This window comes from Neolamprologus brichardi, chromosome 12 (genome assembly GCF_056152115.1).
Source record: "Neolamprologus brichardi isolate AB-2024 chromosome 12, ASM5615211v1, whole genome shotgun sequence".
Classification (NCBI taxonomy): domain Eukaryota; kingdom Metazoa; phylum Chordata; class Actinopteri; order Cichliformes; family Cichlidae; genus Neolamprologus; species Neolamprologus brichardi.
In genome coordinates, this window is record NC_142115.1 from 367,501 (window position 1) to 390,502 (window position 23,002).

The 23,002-nt window shown below is 45.1% G+C and overlaps 1 protein-coding gene across 3 annotated transcripts in view; it reads right to left on the reverse strand.

Moving 5' to 3' along the window:
- Window positions 1-23,002, reverse strand: part of pdzd2 (PDZ domain containing 2) — a 57,064-nt gene that overhangs the window by 24,179 nt on the left and 9,883 nt on the right. For 2 of the 3 annotated variants that reach the window (XM_087848838.1, XM_087848840.1), the window contains exons 2-11: window positions 19,389-19,466; window positions 17,257-17,524; window positions 15,070-15,545; window positions 12,179-12,671; window positions 8,663-8,808; window positions 8,411-8,543; window positions 5,974-6,117; window positions 5,009-5,108; window positions 4,732-4,874; window positions 4,341-4,460 (exon numbers count right to left, since the gene is read on the reverse strand). In XM_087848838.1, the coding sequence (XP_087704964.1) occupies window positions 4,341-4,460; window positions 4,732-4,874; window positions 5,009-5,108; window positions 5,974-6,117; window positions 8,411-8,543; window positions 8,663-8,808; window positions 12,179-12,671; window positions 15,070-15,545; window positions 17,257-17,346 (1,845 nt within the window). In that variant the 5' untranslated portion in view covers window positions 17,347-17,524; window positions 19,389-19,466. The remainder of the gene's footprint in view (window positions 1-4,340; window positions 4,461-4,731; window positions 4,875-5,008; window positions 5,109-5,973; window positions 6,118-8,410; window positions 8,544-8,662; window positions 8,809-12,178; window positions 12,672-15,069; window positions 15,546-17,256; window positions 17,525-19,388; window positions 19,467-23,002) is intronic. The other variant, XM_087848839.1, reaches the window with a different exon arrangement.

Consider the following 23,002-nt stretch of genomic DNA (forward strand, 5'->3'; position numbering starts at 1 on the left):
CCAGCAACAACCAGAGAACCACAAAGGGCTTAAATACACAGAGGGCCAACAAGGGAAGTTGAAACACACAGGGAACACCGCTGGCAGGGATCAAACCTAATGAGACGGGCAGGAAGCAATACACTAAACACAGGACGTGAGACTTTCAAAGTAAAACAGGACGAAGACGGGGAACAGAGACAGAACTAAACATGATGATAGACATGATAGACACAGGGAGGCACAAACAGCAACAGACTGAATGAACAAGAACTCACAACCAGAAATACAAATGATTAAAGGAAGAATGAGGAAACTAAACAATGCTAAATGAGAACATAGGAAGGGTCATAGACCCAGGACCATGACACAGGCTAGAACTGCATTTTTGTGTCCTTTGTTTGTACTTTAGGAGATTTGTAGTAAAAATAACACATTTTGGCATCAACTTAAAGAACAGCAGATGTAAAATGTAAACGTGAGGTCAGTTTAAATGTGAAATGATATTAGAATGTGATATTTACAGTCCCCATATGCCAGCATCATGTCCTAAATGTTGCCAACAAAGGCAGCAGAATGTATACAGTACAGCTATAACACGTAGTTTTAAAGGTAAACGACTGCTACAGTCTGACAGTGCACAGTTCCTGGGTACAAGGTTTCTGTCAGTTTCCAACCAATAAATGATGAACCTTCAAGGTGGATGTCAGGCAAATTTGAACGGATTGTTAACATGATAAGTGAAGAAATGGACTGGCACTTACAGTTTCTAGTGTTTCTGAAAGCTGATCTATTATCAGCTTTCAGAATGCTGACACACGTTCTCCAGCTGCACTTACAAACTCACTTTAGTAGTTAGCGTAGTTCAGTTTGTCCAAGCTGTAACCGTGACAGCCTTGAGTGATCTGTGACACGACACATGATCAATGCTCAGCATCTAAAGCTTCATCCAGGTTACTGTTACACTGTAAACCTGAAGAAGTCAGCAGAACGTAAAACACCTGAGGTCACCGACTGCCCGAAGTTTTGTTTTTAAACTGATGAACTTAAAAGTAGAATTTTGTTTGACTGCAGACAAGTAGATGCACCTCCATATCTGAGAGGAAATTAGCTCACTAGTTGACTCTGTGTTAGAAACAAGAAATAAAAGATAAAAACCTAAATAATTTTTTAAGTTTTTCAAATATCATCTTTATGTTTCATAAAGATGTGACAGCAAACAAAACAACAACAATAATAATAACTGCAGCAAAATCTAAGTTTAAGAACTTGGGAGCAACTAATAAAAGACATAGAAATGTTACTTTTACCCCACTGCCTTAGATTAATTCAGGTATTAGATCAGACTAAAGACATATTTTATGTTTGAGGACAAACGGACCCTGGGCGTGAAAGCTATTTGAGCTAGCTCTGAGACTGAGACATTTGTTATGTACATGTTTGCAGTGCTGGGAGGAGCTGCATCACCACCCACAGCTTTAGAAAGATGGACACTGAAGATTTTATTCTGAGCTGATTATAAATCAATGACCTAATCGCTGTTTCCGTCCTATACTGATGACTGAATCACCGTCAAAGTGCTCATGTTAAGTACACAAAGCAGCAAACTAATATCTAACTGTGATTTTATCCTGTGCATAAACTTCCACAAATCCGTTTGCTCCGAGTCAGAAACACATCCATCGTTTGTTGAAGGAAATCTGCCAGAGAGCATGTTAAGGTTACAGTTACACTGGTAACTGACTGAGTTCAGGTCTCTTTCTGGAACAGTGAATCTGAGTTTCCTACATTTGGAACAGGACCCTGCACTATCTGGTTTATCCTGGTAACCTCAGGGTTAACCCTGGGTCTTCTCTAAGAAGAAGCTGATTTACTTCTTATTGGGATAAATCACCACGGTAACTTGTGCAGATTAGAGGTCGACACAGAAAATCCCTCAGACCTCTCTGCAGGAGAATAGGAGGGTTTAAAGTTTTTAATTAGTGTCTGATGTCTTTGTTTTAATTGATAAGCTTCAGCAATAAACACAGATTCTAAGAAACAGCTTTATTTCTTGGTTTTCAACAACAATTTATTGTTCTATAAGAATGAATATAATGATCCTGAAACAGGATACCTATGCTACACCTGCTCATATCAAATGTGTAGATATATTTAATGCTTTTAAATCCTGAGACAGTACTCTGCAGCTAAGAGAAGAAAAACTGGGTTACTACGCAGCGAAAGGGTTACATGAAAGGATGTGGGACCTCTGGAGTCTTTGATACCCAACATCCAGACTGACGGTGAAACAAAGCTCCGTGTTCCAGCCTTCCATAGAAGGAACTGCTAATCCCAACTGGAGATTAGTGAGGTACAACACAAGTGCTACAGCAAAGGGGAACCAGGGCTTCAGGTCATCACTGTCACCTGTATTGGGTACCAAGCCCACGAGAGGTGCGTTGAGTGCAAGAGAAGCTGACCTGGTGAAGCTGGAAAACTAGACCACAGCCAGGGAGGGTCCAGGTTTCTGACTACCAAGACTACGTGAAGTCCCCTCTGAAGGTCTACAAGAAGAAGTGAATGCAACATTACAGGCAGTCCTTACTGGAGTTATCAGGGAAGCCAACAAGCTGATCTACAGCACAGCAGCAGGGATCACAAAGATGTTTGGCTTTGAGACGAACAGCAGCAAGGAGCAGTACCCTGGAGAAGGAGACTCGAGCTAGTCTAGAATGAAGTTAGCCAACTATCAGAGCTGCAGAAAGGTGTGGTAAAGAAAGAAGTAGAGCAGGCTGTCCATACCTGAGGCCTTGAAAACTGGCAAGTAAATGCTCAGAGCCTTAGACAGTAGCTTCAAGAGGTACACCAGAGAGTTACAATATGAGAACAGCCTCACATGAACTGGAGCCAGAGCAGATAGGAGAAGGATGCAACCATAACAGCAATGCTCAGTGGCCACTGGATCTAAGAGCAGATCAAACCTCCCTGAACAAGATCCAGTGACCATCACAGCGGTCCATCCAAGAACGGGTCTCCAGTATGCACAGTTGCACAGCTCCAGGCCCTGACATGGCTCACGCCTGCTGGTTGAAGTTGTCTGGCAGCACTCATATGAATGAGAAGGGTGACACCCCAGCTACTGATAGAACAGTCGTCTGGGACTGTAAGACCAGACTGACCAACCCGTGCACTACCTGGACTTTACAAGAGAGCCTGTAGCTCAATGCCCCACGCCTGGATCCTGGAATGCTGAGAACTATACAAGATCAACAGACCCTGAGAGCCTTCATCAGGAACTCAATGGGGATGTGGCGAACAACACTAGAGGCCAACTTCAAGCTCATATCTCACCACCAAGCGCGGGAGCTACCAAGGAGATGCTCCATCCCCACTGCTGTTCTGCATAGGCCTGACCCCCCTCAGTGAGATCATCAACAAGACTGCCTACAGATACCGACTACAGAACACAGCAGCTGTCAGCCACCTCCTTTACATGGATGACATCAAGCTGTATGCCAGGAGTGAAGGAGACATCGATTCACTGATCCACACCACCAGGATATACAGCAATGACATCGGGATGTCGTTCGGACTGGAGAAGTGTAGTCGGATGATAACAAAGAGAGGGAAGGTAGTCCGAACTGAGAGGATCAACATTGCAGACATCGAGGGCAGCTACAAGTACCTGGGGACCCTACAGGTAAGTAGGAAAACCGAAGAGGCCACGAAGAAACCTGCAATCACCAAATACTTATATAAAGTAAGGCAAGTCCCGAGGAGTCCACTGAATGGTAAGAACCAGATAGAGGCGATCAGCATCTACTATTATAACCTGCTGGGATAATAAGCTGCCACTGGCATCAAGACAAGGAAGGTCTTTACTATGCATGGAGGGCTTCATACCAAATCCAGCACCCTGAGGCTGTACCTGAGAAAGAGGAGAAGCAACCATCATGGAAAGACAGGCCAAACTGGCCAAACAGGTCAAACTGGTCAACACGTCAAACATTCAAACAGGCAAAGATACTGCACAGCAGGACGCTCCCAGGCCTCTGGTAGAGGGCCGAGCTTGAAGGATAGACGAGGCGCGAGAGGGGAATTAATAAATATACATGTTTGTGTGTGTGTGTTCTACTTTGTATAGTCTACATATTTTCTTCATCTGTCTTTATAACATTATTGTTGTTCGTCTATGCTGCATCTATCCGTCTCCGTCCGCTCTGCTTTGGCTGTGGGAGCCACACTGTAATGTTTAGTAAGGAAACCCTTTCATTCTTTACATCATTAAGAGGAAACACAGCACAAGCATTAACAGCAGAGAGATGGGTCTTTTCAGAGGCTCAAAGCTTCATTCATGTACACCAAGTGAGTGCACTTACCTTGCCCTGACCTTTCATTAATACGATACTGGAGATAATGGACGGCTGTGAGAGTCGCCATGGAGATTCCACTTGAACAGTGCTCAGGGAGCGAGCTGATTTCTTAATGATCTGATATTCCTGGAAATTGAATGAAGCAAAACAAAGTCTGACAAATAAATTTCCAAACAGTTATTTCCATAGTGATGAGACCTTCTTTCACTTAGTCTCTGACATAATTTGCATTTTCACACAAAATACCTTTTTTCCTGTGACATGTTACAGGTCTATGCTAATCTATATCTAGCTACACAACATTAAGAGTCTATCGTTCTGATTTATTTTTCCCAGTTAAGCGCTCACGCCATTTTTCATCCAACACTGGGAGAAAGAACCGGTGACACTGACTGACCTGTCTCACTCCAGACGGGTCCAGCTGCTGAGGTAGGGAGTGTTTACGTCGGCCAGGCTTCTCCACCATTTCAAAGGAGCTCGTCCCATTAGCCACAAACAGTTCATCATCCTCACCCACTGATTCCAGGCGAGTGCTCCCTCCTGGGTCGAGAGAAACATTTCAAATCTTACCATGAAGATGAACCAGCTATGGTTATGTCAAACAGAGGTGCACAGTTTCCTTTGTAACAGCCATGTTGTTGTTACTGAACAGTGTGTTTCTGTGAAACACTAACCCTGGGGGCGGCTGCACAGCTTCGTGGCTGTGGGGCTGCAGCAGGATCTTTGGGCTGTTTCCTCCTGACTTTGCTCTTCTAATTTCTCCAGGCTATCAACCTGCAAGGACACGCACACTCTCTTTGTAAGCAGCTATGAACACCTGACACTCCTTTGTGTACCAAAGAACACACAACAAATATTTGTTCAGACAGTAAAATACATTTTACTGATGTGCCAAAAAACTAAAGCTATTTCTGTGTTTCTGTTATTAGACTGTGGGACAGTAACACTCGATGCTCTAACTCTTCAGTTCAAAGGTTTAACACTGTAAAGTCACCACAGATATTAAAAGCAGCACCGAGCGCACTCACTGCGTGCTAAATCACCACGTTAATGATTTTTCTGCGACACTAATTTCATCTTTTTTGCAGCAGTGTTTAAGTTTACTGTTATATTTGGGGTTTCACTTCTCAAGGTCCTGATTTAATTCAGTTCAATTTTGACTCAGACAGAAATATTATAATTATGATCGTGCATCGTGGACATGTCGAAAGAACCTCTCTAAACCACAGCTGTCAAACTCCAGTCCTCGAGGCTGCTCTGAAACTTTTCCATCTGTTCCTGCTGCAACACACCTGAAGACAATTAGCAGGTCATTAGCACGACTCAGTACTGACTGCATGCTGAAGCCCTGACCCTACATGCAAGTGTTGGGAGAAATTATATCATGTTCATCCACTCATGAGCTGCTGTAACATTTGACTCTGGTAGCATTGACTACTGGAGTCACTACTAACTGACTCAGTGACATTCAAATTAATTTAGAAGTTTCACATCATGTGTCTTCCTGGATTTTGGTTGATATTCTCCCTCACAGTGAAAATGAAGCTACCATAAAACTTTTTATTCTAAGTGAGCAAACTTTCAAAGTCAGCAAGAGGTCAAAAAACGACTTGTCTCACTTTACATATTATGTTTGTACCATGTAGGACTTGTGCAGACTGGTGCTACTGTTGGAAGTCTTGGTGTGAGCAGCCTGGGACAGGGAGGAAGTGGAGCTGCAGGTGCTGACAAGGTCTGGCAGACTGGTGGATGGAAAAGGATCAAAGCCTACATCTGAATCCTCCTGCAAGGACAACAATGGATGTGTACATGCAAACCATATATTTTACAGAACCTTCAAAAATGCAGCCTACCACTGTCATACTAGTTTAAGGAGCTTGGAAAGAAAAGTGTCTGGACTTCCTTAAGTTGCTTGAAGACGTTTCACCTCTCACATCCGAGAAGCTTCTTCAGGGTCATTACGGGGTCCGTGTCCCTCTTGGGGAGGGACACTCCCACAGGGCTTAAATCTGGGACCCTGAAATTTCCTTTTCCCTTTCAGATTTCCTTACCTGGATGATTGAGCATGCATCAAGACATTTTAACCCACATTGGCAAGGACTGCCTAAAGCTAGTACATAAGTACAAACAAACAGCACGTAGGATGGCTGATTTCCTCCAGAAATGGAGGATCGTGTGCCTGGCTGGACTGTCGATCGAGGATGCTGAAGATATCTACCTATTCGGAACCATGATAACAGGGTTCTTGCTGATCGGAGCTGGCTTGGCCCTGACTTATTGGAGAATTAAGACAGCGGAACCGGCTGTTCAAACCCCCCCAAGGCTGCCCGCTGGGATTGAAACGATGGGACGAGGCGCAACTTCTCAGAACGGGCTCACTGAGTGCAGCATGGTTAAGAGTTTGGAGGCGCTAACGGCTGCAGTGAATGCTCAGAATAACACCTTTGAGCGTATATTGGATTACATCAGGGAAGAATCCACTCAGAACAACACCTCTGGGCGGAAGCTGGATTACATCGTGGATCAGTTGGCTGCGGTCGTGAGGTCTCAGAATCTGCTATGTGAGCAAAAGACTGAAAAGACCACAGAATTAAAGTTAATAACATCATGGAGAAACTCGCAGCTATCCAACGGGAGATTGAGAGACCAGTGTCGGAGTGTTAAAAACAGCTTGAAATTCTCATGAGTTGTTTGTAAAAGAAAAATCAACATCATAATGCGGATACCCCTTCAGCGCCAGCTGTGGTCTCAAGGCTGGAGCTGAACAACAACACCCTGATAACGACTGTGTTGAGTCTGTCCTTCCCATTCCCTACAAGGCCACCTGGGTTGGCTGGTAGACTGTTTACTTAGCCTGATAGGGCGAAGGACACTGTCTCAGCTGAACTATGGACACGCACACACATACATTTACACTGATAAGCACTCACACATCCCCCCTCCACTTCCAATGCCTTCGATGCTTGTTGCCTCCTGGGAATACGAGGCGGGTCTGGGCCCGCGCTGGAGAGTCGGCGCAGTGGCAGGATGGCTGCTGTGTTGCCCGGGATTACTCCTCATCCCCTACCCAACCCTGTTGCTGGTCACGTGCTCTATAATGTTGTGCTGTGGACATTTATGTGCTTTCTGTGCAGAGGAGTTTTTTGCCTCCTGTTCTCATGCTGTCCTCTACAGCCCAGCATGAGTAGAGGTCTCTTTTTTCCTCTTGTACTTTCCCATTGTAGTGTATATTTCAGTGTTTTTTTTTCTGTAATGCAACCGATCTCTGACTTGTATCCCCATGTGATGTCTGTGTTGTGTGTGTAAGGTCGGGGGCGGGTTCATTCCACTGCAGGGCAACCTGCCACTGCATGTGGCAAATAAAATTTGAACTTGAACTTGAACTTGATTGTGGAGGATGCAGAATTGGTCCTAGCACTGAACCCTGTGGAACTCCATAATTAACCTCAGTGTGTGAAGAGGACTCTCCATTTACATGCACAAACTGGAGTCTATTAGATAGATATGATACAAACCACTGCAGCACAGTACCTGTAATACCTACAGCATGTTCTAATCGCTCTAATAGGATATTATGGTCGACAGTATCGAACGCTGCACTAAGGTCAAGAAGGACAAGCACAGAGATGAGTCCACTGTCAGAGGCCATAAGAAGATCATTTGTAACCTTCACTAAAGCTGTTTCTGTGCTGTGATGAACTCTGAAACCTGACTGAAACTCTTCAAATAAACCATTCCTCTGCAGATGATCTGTTAGCTGTTTGACAACTACTCTTTCAAGGATGTTTGATATAAAGGAAGGTTGGAGATTGGCCTATAATTAGCTAAGACTGCTGGGTCTAGAGATGCTTTTTGAGTAAAGGTTTAACTACAGCCAGCTTGAAGGCCTGTGGTACATAGCTGATTATTAGAGATAGGTTGATCATATTTAAAATCGAAGCATTAATTAGTTACTTTAGTCTCAGTTTCACGTTTTGCCTTTTAATTATGTTATGGTTCTAGCCTCAATAAATTGCTCACTTTCTGATCAAACTCACTCACGCCTCCAGTGTCTGTGTTTGGGTTTGTGCACTTACCCGACTGGCGACCACCAGCTGGACCAGACCTGCAGCAGAGCGGAGGATAGCAACAGCCTCCTGATGAGTAAGACCCACCAAAGACTGATTATTAATCATCAGTAACTCATCACCAGCATGAAGACGCCCATCCCTGTAAAACACACACACACACACACACACACACACACACACACAGAAGGGGGGTTGGAGAGAGGTCAACAAATATAAACTAAACCATGTATTTTATACATTTTTCCTCCCTAACTGCACCTGTAAATGGCGCCTCCCTCCTCTATATGTGTAATGATGATGCCATGAGGGGAACGCTTGGAGCCACGCCCCCCTGTGATCTTTATGCCAAGGCCCTCCTGACCCTTCACCATGTGCATTTTCCAGATGTGGTTGGTATCTCTGGGCTACAAAAAACACATGAAAAACAAACAACTTATCACACAGAGTCGGATATAAATGTTACTACATACTAGCTATATTATCAGTAATGTGCAAAAACATGAATTATGTAGAAAACAGGAGCAAAAGTAAGCTAGCATACATTTTGCATGATATACAGGAATGACACAGTTGTTTCTCACAACACTGACCTACATGTTAAACCGCTATCCCATTACTCTCTTGCTTTGGAAATCTTTAATTAAACATGGACTAACTTACTGGTCATATGCAATCATGTGGTTAAGGTCCATTAGGCACTATTGATAAATCACCAAAAAAGCTCCAGCTCTTCCCCTGCAAACGACTATATTTTCTGCCCTGCTGGTTGGTTGCTCCACATTGACAATGTACAGTCGCTTGCAAAAGTTTTCAGCCCCCTTGAACTTTCCCACATTTTGTCTCATTACAGCCACAAACATGAATCGATGTTATTGGACTTCCACGTGAAAGACCAACACAAAGTGGTGCACACGTGAGAAGTGGAACGAAAATCAGACATGATTACAAACATTTGTTACAAATAAATAACTGCAAAGTGGGGTGTGCGTAATTATTCATCCCCCTGAGTCAATACTTTGTAGAACCAGCTTTTGCTGCAGTTCCAGCTGCCAGTCTTTTAGGGTCTGTCTCTACCAGCTTTGCACATCTACAGACTGAAATCTTTGCCCATTCTTCTTTGAAACAGCTCCAGCTCAGTCAGATTAGATGGACAGCGTTTGTGAACAGCAGTTTTCAGATCTTGCCACAGATTTTCTTGATTGGATTTAGACACCAGACAGGTCAAGTTATTGAGAAATTTAAAGCAGGCTTAGGCTACAAGATAGCCTAAACAACTATTTGAAACTAAAAAGATAAAAAAAAAATAATAATAATAATAATAATAAAAGCAATACATAGCAATACAGGTAAAAGACACAATACAAGTTAAAAACAGTAAAAATTTAAAAACTAAAAGCCATAAAATTAAGACTTGTAAGATGAGGTGAACAAATGTGTCTTCAGCTTAGTTTTAAAAACCTCCACAGAGCAGCCTGCCTAACATCTTGAAGGAGGTTGTTCCACAGAAACGGGGCAGGAAAAGAAAAAGCTCTCCAACTGTCTTTTTTCTGGCTCTAGGAAGCTTTAGAAGGCCAGAGTCCTGAGATCGGAGAGCACGGGGTGGAACGTAAAGATGTAAAAGGTCGGACAGGTATGAAGGTGCCAGTCCGTTTAAAGCCTTGTAGGTGAGCAGCAGGACCTTAAAATCTGCTCAAACCTGACAAGGTAGCCAATGAAGAGAGTTCACTACAGGCTAATGTGCTCAAATTTCCCAGTTCTTGTTAAAATGCGAGCAGATACAGCTGCAGATACAGAAGACACTGATGTGAATCAATGTGATGTTTTTCCTAAATTATCCTTGGCACCAAGTACATACTGACCATACTCAAATATTTATGTTGCAACCCGTTTAATTAACCAAACAAAATTGAGCTTTGTTTTTTCTGCAATTGTTTTTACATGTTTCTAATCAGTTGTTGCAGGTTGCCTCATTTTCCTCATCCTAGTGGAATCTCGTAGACACAGCGCTAGCTAAACAATTAAATCTGCCGCTCGTTCAGCTCGACCCTCCCATACCGGCCACTTCACTCAACAACCAAGTCTTAATCACTCACTGAGCCGAACCTGTCCATCTGGTCACGCCAGGAAACCACTGGGAAGCACTCTTATTCCTCACCTTTACCTCCCCTGAAACGCCTTGAATTCTCAGCTACCCTCGATTAAGAAAACATCCACACATCAACTGGTCAACGAGGTCACAAGCTGGAGTATTTTGTGTCTTATCCTCAGCTCTAGCCTCAGGAACATCAGAATCTTCACCAGCCACACCTTCACCTCTGGATATTTCCTCAGTCCCCAAAGCAATACCATAACCCTTCAGGACGTCTTCAGTAAGGACAAGGCGTGGTCCCTTCTACCCCACGGGGCCTTTGACTGCGCCATTGACCTGCCCTTCACTCCCACACCACTCGGACGTTCGCCCAGCTGCCCCCTCTAAAGCTTTGTGCTCTCCATGTGCAAGTAATGCAGAATCATCTTCTCTCCAGTTGTAGCTCTTCACACTCAGCTCTTAACCACTCTGTCCCTCTGTTACACTGCCTCCAGGTCAGAGACTCCCCGCCACATATCCTCGTCTTATTACGGTTATTTCTGTTTCTAATCAAACCTGTGGAGTTCTTATCGCTGCTGCGTTTGTGTCCACTGCCACGTACTGGCCTCGGGGCCCATCACAGTACTGTCTGAAAGGTTCAACAGCTGTCAGTGTAAAACAGGGTCAAAGGAAACCCACAACTTTTATTTTTCATTTCTGGGCAGCCAGGGAGGGAAGCATCTTCCCATTCCCACTCTCCTCTCCCACTGGTGTCTATGCTAGAGTCATATGATGAAGTCCCAAGATACCAAATAAACTTTAGGAAAAAACACAGATCACAATTTATTTTTCAAACCATAACTAAAATTCAGCCTCACAGATGTTAGAAAGTTTTTAGGATTTTGAAACCGTTGCCTGATCAAACTGATCTGCTGTTTCATGTCCTGACAGAGCTCTCTGTTTGCACGAGACATTTCTGCCCCCTGGGCTTACAGTTTTATGATCAAGTTTCCATGACAATTGTTGGGTTTATATTGTTGGATTGTCATTTATGCTTAGAAATATATGACCATAGATGCGTAGAGGTGCATAATCGAATAATAATAATAATAATAATAATAATAATAATAATAATAATAATAAGGCATAATCATAATCCAGAGTGTTCTGGCATACACACACATCCTAAGGCCATGAGAGGTCGTACCTTCTCTTCCTGATTTATGGTACAGGAGGATTGTATCTGTATCTCTTTTAGTATGAGAGCCTTTTGTTTGGACCGCTGGACTCCGGCTTTTTAAGGAGGCGTTCACAGGGCCACATCTTGATACACACACACACACACAGATGGTACTCTTTGTTCACCTGTGTAAGACGTCATATGTTAATGAACCTATGCATATTCATGTAACCACAATAAAGAGCAGTGCTATGGAGGAGCTGACTGAGAGCGACTGGCGTTCGAGCGGCAGGAACGGCGCTCGTCTCAGGCGTCGCCCTCTTGCACGAGAGCACACAAAGAGCTGTGGTGACTTGTTTTGTTTTTGCCGTTGTAGCAGAATTGTCTTGGCGTCCCAGCAATGGGTTTGTGCTAGATGAACCTATCAACAACTGCATTAGATTGTATTTGCTTCTCATTGAAACAGTTACTGAGTGAAACATGTTGGGAGCTTCTAACAGACGTGTATTGATCCGATTTGTCTCACCTGGCATAAATATTCACCGCAGGAAGAACCCATTTTGAACTCTAGCAGCTGACTGTAACACCTTAGCGGCTGGGGGGCAGCCTCGCCACCGTGTGGACGCTGGGGAGCAGCTCTGACCTGAGAACAGTGGTCCAGGCTTTCCTTAGACGGTGTGGGGAGGACGTGAGCTGAGTTATCTGGAGGACGAGTTTCTATATTCTCAGGATGAGAACTGTAGTCATGATAAGACCTCCGGACTGAGCTCGTACGCTGCCTGTCCTCGTGGTTGAAGGACGAGCGTGATATCACTCCACATTTACGTGTGCGTCTGTAATTTGCAGAGCTGTCGGAGGACTCAGATGTGCTGTGACGCTGGTCTTCACAGTTGTCACTGGTGAGTGGGATACAAACACTTTCAGCTGCATCACAGGGAGGAAGAGGAGCCTTTCGCTTGACTCGCCGCAGCAGTATCAGGTAAATACAGCCTCCATCCCAGCACTGGTCAGTCAGGTAACTGTGAATAAGGCAAAGATGAAGGTGTCATAAAATAAAGGCAGAACTATTTTAGAAGTACAGTCTTTGCACTGAGGTCAGTATTTCTACACTTTTCTACAATAAAATGCTCGATTTGTGTTTATATTCATTGAAATATAGTAATGTGCAGGAGTTTCAAAACACCAGCTCTCACACCGACAGGCCTTCCTGTGAATCATTCAAACATAAAAAGGCTCCTGACTCAAGGAACCAGTGTTTGTCTACACATACCAGACAAATTAATAACAACTGTTTTAAATTGTTTTAAATCTTTGTCACAAACACACATTTGTCAGGGTCGAGTTACTGTCCCAAGTGGAGGAGTTTAAGTGTGTCGGGGTCTTGTCTTGTTCATGAGTGAGGGGAGAAGGCAGCAGGGCATCCACAGATAGGTCTGTTGGTCTCTCACAGATACAGATGCAGATTAGAAATATCCTGGATTTATCCTAAATAATCAGGCCCCATCTTATCTTAATGACCTTGTAGTACCATATCACCCTATTAGAGCACTTCGCTCTCGCTCTGCAGGCCTACTTGTTGTTCCTAGAGTATTTAAAAGTAGAATGGGAGGCAGAGCCTTCAGTTTTCAGGCCCCTCTTCTGTGGAACCAGCTTCCAGTTTGGATTCAGGAGACAGACACTATCTCTACTTTCAAGATTAGGCTTCAAACTTTCCTTTTTGCTAAAGCATATAGTTAGGGCTGGACCAGGTGACCCTGAATCCTCCCTTAGTTATGCTGCAATAGATGTAGGCTGCCGGGGATTCCCATGATGCATTGAGTTTTTCCTTTCCAGTCACCTTTCTCACTCACTATGTGTTAACAGACCTCTCTGCATTGAATCATATCTGTTATTAATCTCTGTCTCTCTTCCACAGCATGTCTTTATCCCGTCTTCCTTCTCTCACCCCAACCAATCACAGCAGATGGCCCCGCCCCTCCCTGAGCCTGGTTCTGCTGGAGGTTTCTTCCTGTTAAAAGGGAGTTTTTCCTTCCCACTGTCGCCAAAGTGCTGCTCATAGGGGGTCATATGATTGTTGGGTTTTTCTCTGTATCTATGAAGCGCCTTGAGGCGACTTTTGTTGTGATTTGGCGCTATATAAATAAAATTGAATTGAATTGAATTAGATGCTGTACTCATCCATCTTGGTGAGGACAGAGCTGAGTGTAAAAGCCAAGCTCTCAGTTTACCGGTCGATCTACGTCCCTACCCTCACCTATGGTCACGAGCTGAGGGTAGTGACCCAAAGAACGAGATCGCGGATACAAGCGGCAGAAATGAGCTTCCTCTGAAGGGTGGCTGGCCTCTCCCTCAGAGATAGGGTGAGAAGTTCACCCATTCAGGAGGGGATTAGAGTAAAGCCGCTGCTCCTCCACACCGAAAGGAGCCAGTTAAGATAGTTAGGGCTTCTGACAAGGATGCCTCCTGGGTGAGGTGTTCCAGCCATGTCCCATTGGGAGGAGGCCTCGGGGCCTTGGTGTTCCCCCGGATAAGCTAGAGGATTTGACCCTGTGACCTAGCCCTGCATAAGCAGCAGAATATGGATGGATGGACTGAAAACAGATGAAAAGTCATCGAGCTGTAACCAGCAGGTCTCTGTAAGGCAGGATAAATTAATGTTGATCAATTATTAAATCATTTGCTAAGAAAAATAAAGGTAACATTACAAAACATTGACTCTTAAGCCCACCAGAAGTGTGGGAGCATATTTTAGATCTACAGCAGAAGCATGACTTAACCTCAGCGTGACAGTTTGATGTAATCACCATGAAATCACCATAGAGTCACTGTAAAACAAATGATTACACTACCAGACAATTCTGTCTGTACTTTCCAGTCACAGATTGAAGCACTTTGTGCTTCAGTGAGAACTTTAGAGGGTTTATATAAATCTACAGGGTGGATTTATATGGATACAGCGTAATAACATGGGAAACTCCTCAAGATGGGCGGTGACCATGGTGACCATTTAGAAGTCGGCCATCTTGGATACAACTTTTGTTTTTTCAATAGGAAGAGGGTCATGTGACACATCAAACTTATTGGTAATGTCACAAGAAAAACAATGGTGTGCTCACAGCTCACACTACTCTTCATCACTGTAGAGCACTTGGGTATAGAGGACTTCAAACTGCCCCAGTCCAAATCATGATCTTTGTACCTGTGCTTGGAGCTCTGATCACTCTGTGGGGTCAGACTGTGGCAGCAAACTGTCCAAACGTCTGCTCTGACAGAGCTGCTCACACTTGTTAATGATCATAATGATGATTTGGTTATCAATGCTGCTGCCGGTCTCTTCAGTGTATTTGCTGTGGAGGTAATGAGTGTTATTTACTTTTCACAGATCTTCACTCATGTATCAGGTTTTATTAATCTTACCTGGCTCCACTGACATCTACTCCCACCATTAGCTGCCCATTCAGCGACAGCAGTTCATCTCTCAGTTTGATCCCACCACAACGAGCTGCTGGGCTCCTCTTCCTCACCTCCGTCACCCAGATGCAGCCCACATCCATGATGGGGCTCTGATCCCTCCTGCTCCTCGGGCCTCCCTTCTTTCTTCCCTTTGGGTCTCCAAAAATAGGGATGTTTCCAAAGCTGAGGCCGAAGTCCGCAGCATCGCCCTCATCCTTACTGAGGGAAACCGTATGAAGCTCAACATCTAACGCCTCACTGTGTGAGGCCCGGCTGACTGGTGGAGCTGTGTCCCCCTCCATGAAGTTGAAATGAATGTACTCCACCAGCTTCTGAATAGCAGCCAGACAGAGGGACGTGTCCTCCACATGTCCTCCACCACTAACAGTGCTGCACACACTCTCCCCATCCCCGTTCAGGTAGGAGTCAGGATCCAGCCGCTGCAGAGAGAAGAGTCACCAATCAGGAAACATTTGCATCTGTGCAGACGTTAGTTTTCAACAAATACACATTCATTCTGTTCACAGGCCACCTTTAATTTTTATGTCTTTCTTTTTTAATCTTGTCCTGTCAGCAGCTTCAGAGCTGTGATGTGAATGCATGCAGCACGCTTTGCTCCTGCAAGAACAGCTGCACAGCATCTCTATCAGGGTGTCAAACTCGCGGCCCGCGGGCCACTTGCGGCCCGTGCACTGATGTGGAGAAACATGATGCAGTTTGTCTTTGAAGTGACTGTTTGTTAGGGAGGAAAATCCAAAGCACAACATGACTGAATATGAAGACGACATGAGCAGAGAGCACAAAGCTGCTGAGGCTGTCAGTGACAGTCACACTGTGTGCACTTATTTATTCTGTTCTGTACAAACACAATGTGCGCGCACAGGACCAGTGTGTTTGAAAGGCTTCAGCTAAGTTTGCAGTTTTGTCTCATACAAGATTTGAAATTTAAAAAACAAACAAAACATTTTAGGAAATATTTGTGTGTTTGTTTTGTTCTAGCTCACAGGTGTCAAACTCCAGGCCTCGAGGGCCGGTGTCCTGCAGGTTTTAGATGTGTCCTTGATCCAACACAGCTGATTTAAACGGTTAAATGACCTCTTCAACATGTCTTGAAGTTCTCCAGAGGCCTGGTAATGAACTCATCATGTGATTCAGGTGTGTTGACCCAGGGTGAGATCTAAAACCTGCAGGACACCGGCCCTCGAGGCCTGGAGTTGGACACCCCTGTTCTAGCTGAACACTAACGTGTGAGACGCCAGCAGTGGCTCTCAGCTCAGTTTGACCCCCTGATCTACCGGCTCCTCTTGTTCATGGGAATCCTTTATCTGTTTGTTTATTCATCTCTGTGGGTCTTATTTCAAATATTACATTGAATGTGGTACAGTATGTGCTAGCATTGCTGTCACCAACAGCTTCACCTGTCACAGACAAAAACAAACAGCAGCTGGGAGAGACACACGACTCCACAATCCTCTGATGGTGTGCACTGAAGTGGAGGCCATGCTCACGTAGGAGCACGTCATGATGTCTCACTCCACCTTTGGGTAGAAAAAGACGTTGTTTTGGTTTTTTTACACCAAATGAAAGCAGACGTACGGAGCCGTGCGTCCTCCTGGGATCAAACCAGGGATCTTTCACTTGGTAGGTGAAACTACAAAACCATCAAACTTTGTTCAGTAAAAATGGAAAAAACGACGCTTGTGCAGCCAGAACAAAGCGCACAATGTTGAGTTGTCTGGGCATTAATGAGGCTGTGGTGGGAAATGTGTCATTGTTAGTCCTGTTTGTTTGTAATGCAGACACACTGTTGTTTTTCTGTCAGTGCGACTGTTGTGGTGATTTGGTGCTGAATAAATCAAACTGCATTTATCTGAATGATTTTAATAATTAAATGAAGCGTGCATGTTTTACTCCCCATGAGTGATCGCCCAGGCCAGGGTCACCACAGAGCAGTCAGTGAACGACTTTCTGTCTTTCCCTCATCGGTTGTCGGTCCATGTCTTTAACAGGTTTGCATCCTGCCTGTTTGACGTCTTGGTCAGTCAGAGGTTGGATTTAAGGTGGAATCAGGTAACATCAATGAGAGCATGCAGCATTATCAGTGGAGAGACTGGTCAGTACCGTGTAGCCAGAGGAGCTGTCCTTACTTACATCATCCTGCTGTGACCTCGTGCTGTGAGCCCCACGCCAATCCTCCAGCAGTGACAGAATGCTTATGGCGTTGTCCTGAGTGATCGGCATCCTGGCATCTCCGCTTGTCCTTCACCAGACGCCACTCTGATGCTTCCAATGATCAGTGTAGGAGCAGGAACCAGCCTGGGATGGCTGCCCCAAACCCATCTCTCAGAGAGAGCAGTGCAGAGACCGTGTGGCAGAGACCAGGGTGGATGTCATTACTGACAGGACACGTCTGTAGGGTCTGCAGCACGAGACAGAAACAGTGTGATACAGACTTTAATACACACACAGATGATGTTTGTTTTTCATTGAGCTCATCGGTCATTCCTGCACGTCTGTGCTCTGATGCTTTACATGGTAACAGTGCACCAAACAGACCCTGGAGGGTAAAGAGCTCAGAGTCTTATGATGTGCAGCACCAACCAATCAAAACGCACTGTGCATGATCATTTACAAAGTACATATAAAACAAATAGCTCAAAGTAATGCCTACTGCTGTTCGGGCTTCAGTGCAGCTATGCCATGTTGTTGGCTGTTATACAACAGTTTATATGGAGCAGCTAAACAGGAAGAGTCTGCTGTGTTTTCCTTGTTATCGTCTCCACGCTTACAGAGGCAGAGGAAGGAACTGAAAACGAAGCTTCTCCCAGTTACTAGGACTAACTAATACTAACTAGGACCAACTAGTACTAACTAGGACTAACTAGGACCAACTAGTACTAACTAGGGCTAACTAGTACTAACTAGGACCAACTAGTACTAACTGGGACTAACTAGGACCAACTAGTACTAACTGGGACTAACTAGGACTAACTAGGGCTAACTAGTACTAACTAGGCCCAACTAGTACTAGCTGGGACTAACTAGGACCAACTAGTACTAACTAGGGCTAACTAGTACTAACTAGGACCAACTAGTACTAACTGGGACTAACTAGGACCAACTAGTACTAACTAGGGCTAACTAGGACTAACTAGGACCAACTAGTACTAACTAGGGCTAACTAGTACTAACTAGGTCCAACTAGTACTAACTGGGACTAACTAGGACCAACTAGTACTAACTAGGGCTAACTAGTACTAACTAGGACCAACTAGTACTAACTGGGACTAACTGGGACCAACTAGTACTAACTGGGACTAACTAGGACTAACTAGGGCTAACTAGTACTAACTAGGACCAACTAGTACTAACTGGGACTAACTAGGACTAACTAGGGCTAACTAGTACTAACTAGGACCAACTAGTACTAACTGGGACTAACTAGGACTAACTAGGACTAACTAGGACTACACGCTGAAAACAACCTGGTCTTTGTGACTGCGACACAGGAACCTGCTGACGTCATCGTCTCACAGAAGAGTTTGTAGAGTAAAGAGCAGCGATACAGCAGACTGTGTGTGTTTACAGTTCAGATTGAAACTGTGCAGAGAATTCAGATTTTCACCGTGTGGCACATTCAAATCTTATGACTGAAGACTGAGTCCTGATGCTGTTAGCGAAGCAGTCAGAAGCAGGATATGCACGAGATCATGTGATATTTCACACACAGTGAGCTGGGTGATCAAACTTAAACTGGCTGCAGTCAGAAACAGCTCAGCCAGCAGGATCTTCACAACAAACTGCTCCCGAGGAATCTGGGCTGACGCTGCATGTGCACACTTAGAGCTACGTGTGGCCACATCTGTGGCAGATATAGACAAAAACGCAGGCTACCATGAGACCACACTGTAATGACTATGTAGAGCCTGGGCTTCAAATAAACTGCTGGGCTCTGTGGCACCATCTGCGTCTGCTATTCCTGTGCACACCAGCAGTGCCTGCCCTGTCCTGGCCCAAGCTGAACGTGGGCTGGAACAACTAACTGTCCCAGGGTGAGGGTATAGCACAGGGTGCTTTGAGGGGACAAACTGCAGTTACAGTCTTGGACTCTGACTGACAGAAAGACAAAAACCATACAGGATGGGTTTCATTTGCTTTTGTACTTCAACAAACAGATCACATTTTCACTTGTTCAATAAAGGACAAAGTGCTGGAGTTTAAGACTCAGTTAACAAATGACAAACAAATGCATTCGTTGCTTTGTCAGATCATCACAGACTCACCAGCTCTGCAGACACGTAGCAGCTCCTCGGCATCTACAGGATCCTTCAGTGCATCCAGCATACGTGAGCACAGGAAGCCTGAAAACAACGACAAACGCAGCTGTTTCTATTTGTACTGACATCTGAACAAACGCATCTGACATCACATCTACAATAAGCCCGTGTGATCGGCTACGAAGGGTTCGTAATCTTCAGACTGAAGTTTGAGAGAACAGGATCATCCGCTGACACACTTCAGCTAAATAACAACAGCATTAACATGACCTTCCAGTAATGACCTAAATCCTCCTAAATGGAGCACCCCCCCCCCATAATCTCTGCTCAGTGCTCCACACACAGTGCGATGCTGCCCCTCTACAGGACGCTGGCTCAGCACAGTCAAACTGGTGAAGCTCCACATCAGGCCTGCTGCACACGTGTCAGTGATCATTAGGACGTGATGAAGGAAGCAGCTGGTGATGATGACTTTATAGAAGGAGCCTTCGCTCTACACGTTCAGCTCATAGAGACGTGTGGAGGTGTGTGCTGACGACCACGGTTACTCGTTATGTACGTGGGAAAGTCACACATTGTTCTCACTGTATGTTTCATTCATCCTTAAAGACACTGGTCAGCCATCTTGGTAATGCCAATGGGCATCTATACATCAGCTGAGCAGCCCCATCACATCTAAAGAGCCACAACAGTAACGTCACTGGTACATAAATGATAAGAGCTGCTTATAAAGTTAAACTATGTCCCAGCGCTTCAGCTCTCCATCAGCTGGGAGCTGAAGTGTGAGTGTCGTTTCCCCGCTCGTCTTAAACTCTCTCCACGCTACGTGATTCTTGCGTAGGTGGTAGAGGTTTGTCATGTTTGAGTGGAGGCGGGGCCACTGTGCAGGTTCTGGTCCGTGTCAGATGTTTCATAACCAAACCACGTCCACGCTACAGAGGCAGCCCCTCGTTTAGGAGTCCTGGATGTGACTGGTCCTTCTGTTTGGAGCTAACTGGTTCTGCCTCGTCTTCACTGGTCATGCTGGGATCCTGTGCCTGCATCCACGTGTCGACCAAACCATGAACACATATTGCTGTAAGCAGTTTATTTTGTGACACCAGGAAAAAGTATATTTGATCGTCATATCACACAGCCCGAGGCAGGAACACTCCACACCTCACAATAAATATAGCACGAGGATGTTTAGAGGAAGCTAGAAGCAGCTGGAAGTGGCTGCTGTTGTGAACTGGTGCCTTATAAACAAAACTGAAATCCAGTCTGGGATCATTATTGAATCTGACAGTGTTTTTCTAAGCTCCAGGCGATTACACTAAGACTTGGACGGATCAATAAGCTACTTTCTAATTAAACTGCTCAGAACATTTACAAAACAGCTGATGTTATTCTTCATCAGAGACTCCAGTGAGACTCCAGTGAGGCTTCAGAGGAGAAATGTGCTCGTTATGGAGTCGAGCTCAGTATTATTCAGACTGTTGGTTGAAGCATTGTTTCTGCCCATCTATAGTTTGGCAACAGGATTAGTTGGTTGTGTGTTCCAGGCTGACCTACATGCTTCACCCACCCCCACAGCCCACTCTTCGTCCTGGCACCATATGGCCAAAGATTAGAAACAGCCTCATTTCAGTGGATCTAAAGTGCCACATTGTTACTACAGGAGTAGTAACACAGTGTCACTGTAATCTGGAGCACACGCAGCTATGACACTGACTGTCTTCCAGGATACCCATAATTCAGTGCTGCTCTGTGTGGTCTGCCAGCTCAGGTTCTTCATCGGGCACTTCACTCATATATTAAATAGTTAGTCTGTGCACACATGGACCTGAAGTCTGTTGTTCTCCACTGCTGTTATATTGTTGGAAATGTCATATTAAAATAAACAGAGGCCAGAGGTCGCAGGGGCAGCAGTCCACACATGCTAGACCACCTCCTGCACCTGGGAACCAAGGCGTTCCCAAACCAGCGGCAAGACATCCTCTCCCATGCTCAGAACACCTTAACTGGCTTCTTTAATGAGGAGCAGCTCGACTCTGAGCTCCTGAAGTTCTTCAACCTACCTCTAAGGGAGACCCAGCAACAACAGCAGTCACCTCAAGGTGATTTATACTGTAAGGTAGACCCTACAAAAACCCCAACAACCATATGGCCTCCTATGAGCAAGCCACCCACTACCCAGTGGCCATACGTGATGGCAGGAACACAGCAAGTAAACTTACAGGTTCCCTCTGCACGTTCTTCAGTAGGCTGGTAGAACATCTGCATCACTGCAGGTGCTAACAACACCCCAACATACTTAAACTCCCCTCGAGGCAGCGGCTTGCACAGAATGGCCACAGCATAGACGAGGCATCTGCTCCCCCCAAACCCAAGCAGCCACAGAAACAATCACTGCATGTCGCGTATTCACAGACTAGTGAGGAGGAAGCAACACAACAAGTGTCAACACTTCAGGGTGAGCCGAGGCCGAAATAATCAACACAACAAAGCTCTGACGCCCACACACGGAGAAAGAACCACGACAGTCTCAGCTGCTTGTCCTATTCAGAGACAGCAGAAGACGACTCACCCCTACCCACGCCACTTCCTCCTGTGACAACGCGCCTCAGCCGGCTTCAGGGGAAGCTGTGAACCTCTCAGCGCTCCAGGCAGGCCTGTCCTTCAGCCGATAGTCGATATATTCGTCCAATCGCCCAACTTAGTGTAGCTTCCCCTGGTTTAACTAGTGTTATTCTGGTCATTAAGGTCGACTGTGTACGACAGTCTATCAGCCTCTTCATGTAAACACTTCCTGGGTCTCGTTTCAGGAGCTTGTAAGTATTTTACTCAGTGCGCAGTGACAAAATGTTCTCATGACAGTCTTTCTGGTTTAAACTGTGCACCTACCCTCGTCTGCTGATGGATGATGATGATGTCATTATTAAGGGATGTGAGAGCCTTCCTCTCCTCCATGCTGATGTTGGATGCTGGGGGCTTTGCATCGCTGAGACAGGCCCACGTTTGTCATTCAGCCCTTTGGCGAGGATGTTTTTCTCTGCTTGGCTGAGCCATTTTTCACCCACTTGTCCACATCCTCGGTGTGGCATCCTTATCCTTTCTGCCCACTGAGGACGCTCTTTTTAATGCACAACAAGTAGGTCAAACTTCCTTTGCTGCCTGGTCTTAGAGCTTTCATGCGGTGCACGACGAGGCCTCAGAGAATTCAAACACCTTTTAAAGAGTACTCTCATAGAAGCATAGTAAGCATACCCAGTATTACAATCACTTTATGAACTAACAGAAGGACTTTAAAGGCGTGTTGAACTGGGAACCAATAGAGCATCTCAGTGGTTTGGCCCCCTGGTACATCTCTGACTTGCTCACTGACTATAACCTGGTTAGTCTTCCCAGAATCAGTCAGTGTGCTGAGGAGGCTTCAGCTCCTGTGGGCCTGTTCACAGCTGCCTGCTGACCCGAGGTCAGTTATAACTGTGGCTGAAATCAAAAGCAGACTCAAGTCCTTTTTTATTCTCACATGCCTGTACTTAATAACTGTGTGTGTCTGTGTGTGTTAACTTATGAGTAATAACATGTAAAATAAAAACCGACACTGACATTCAGTCAGCTGTAGTTCCCTTTCTTAT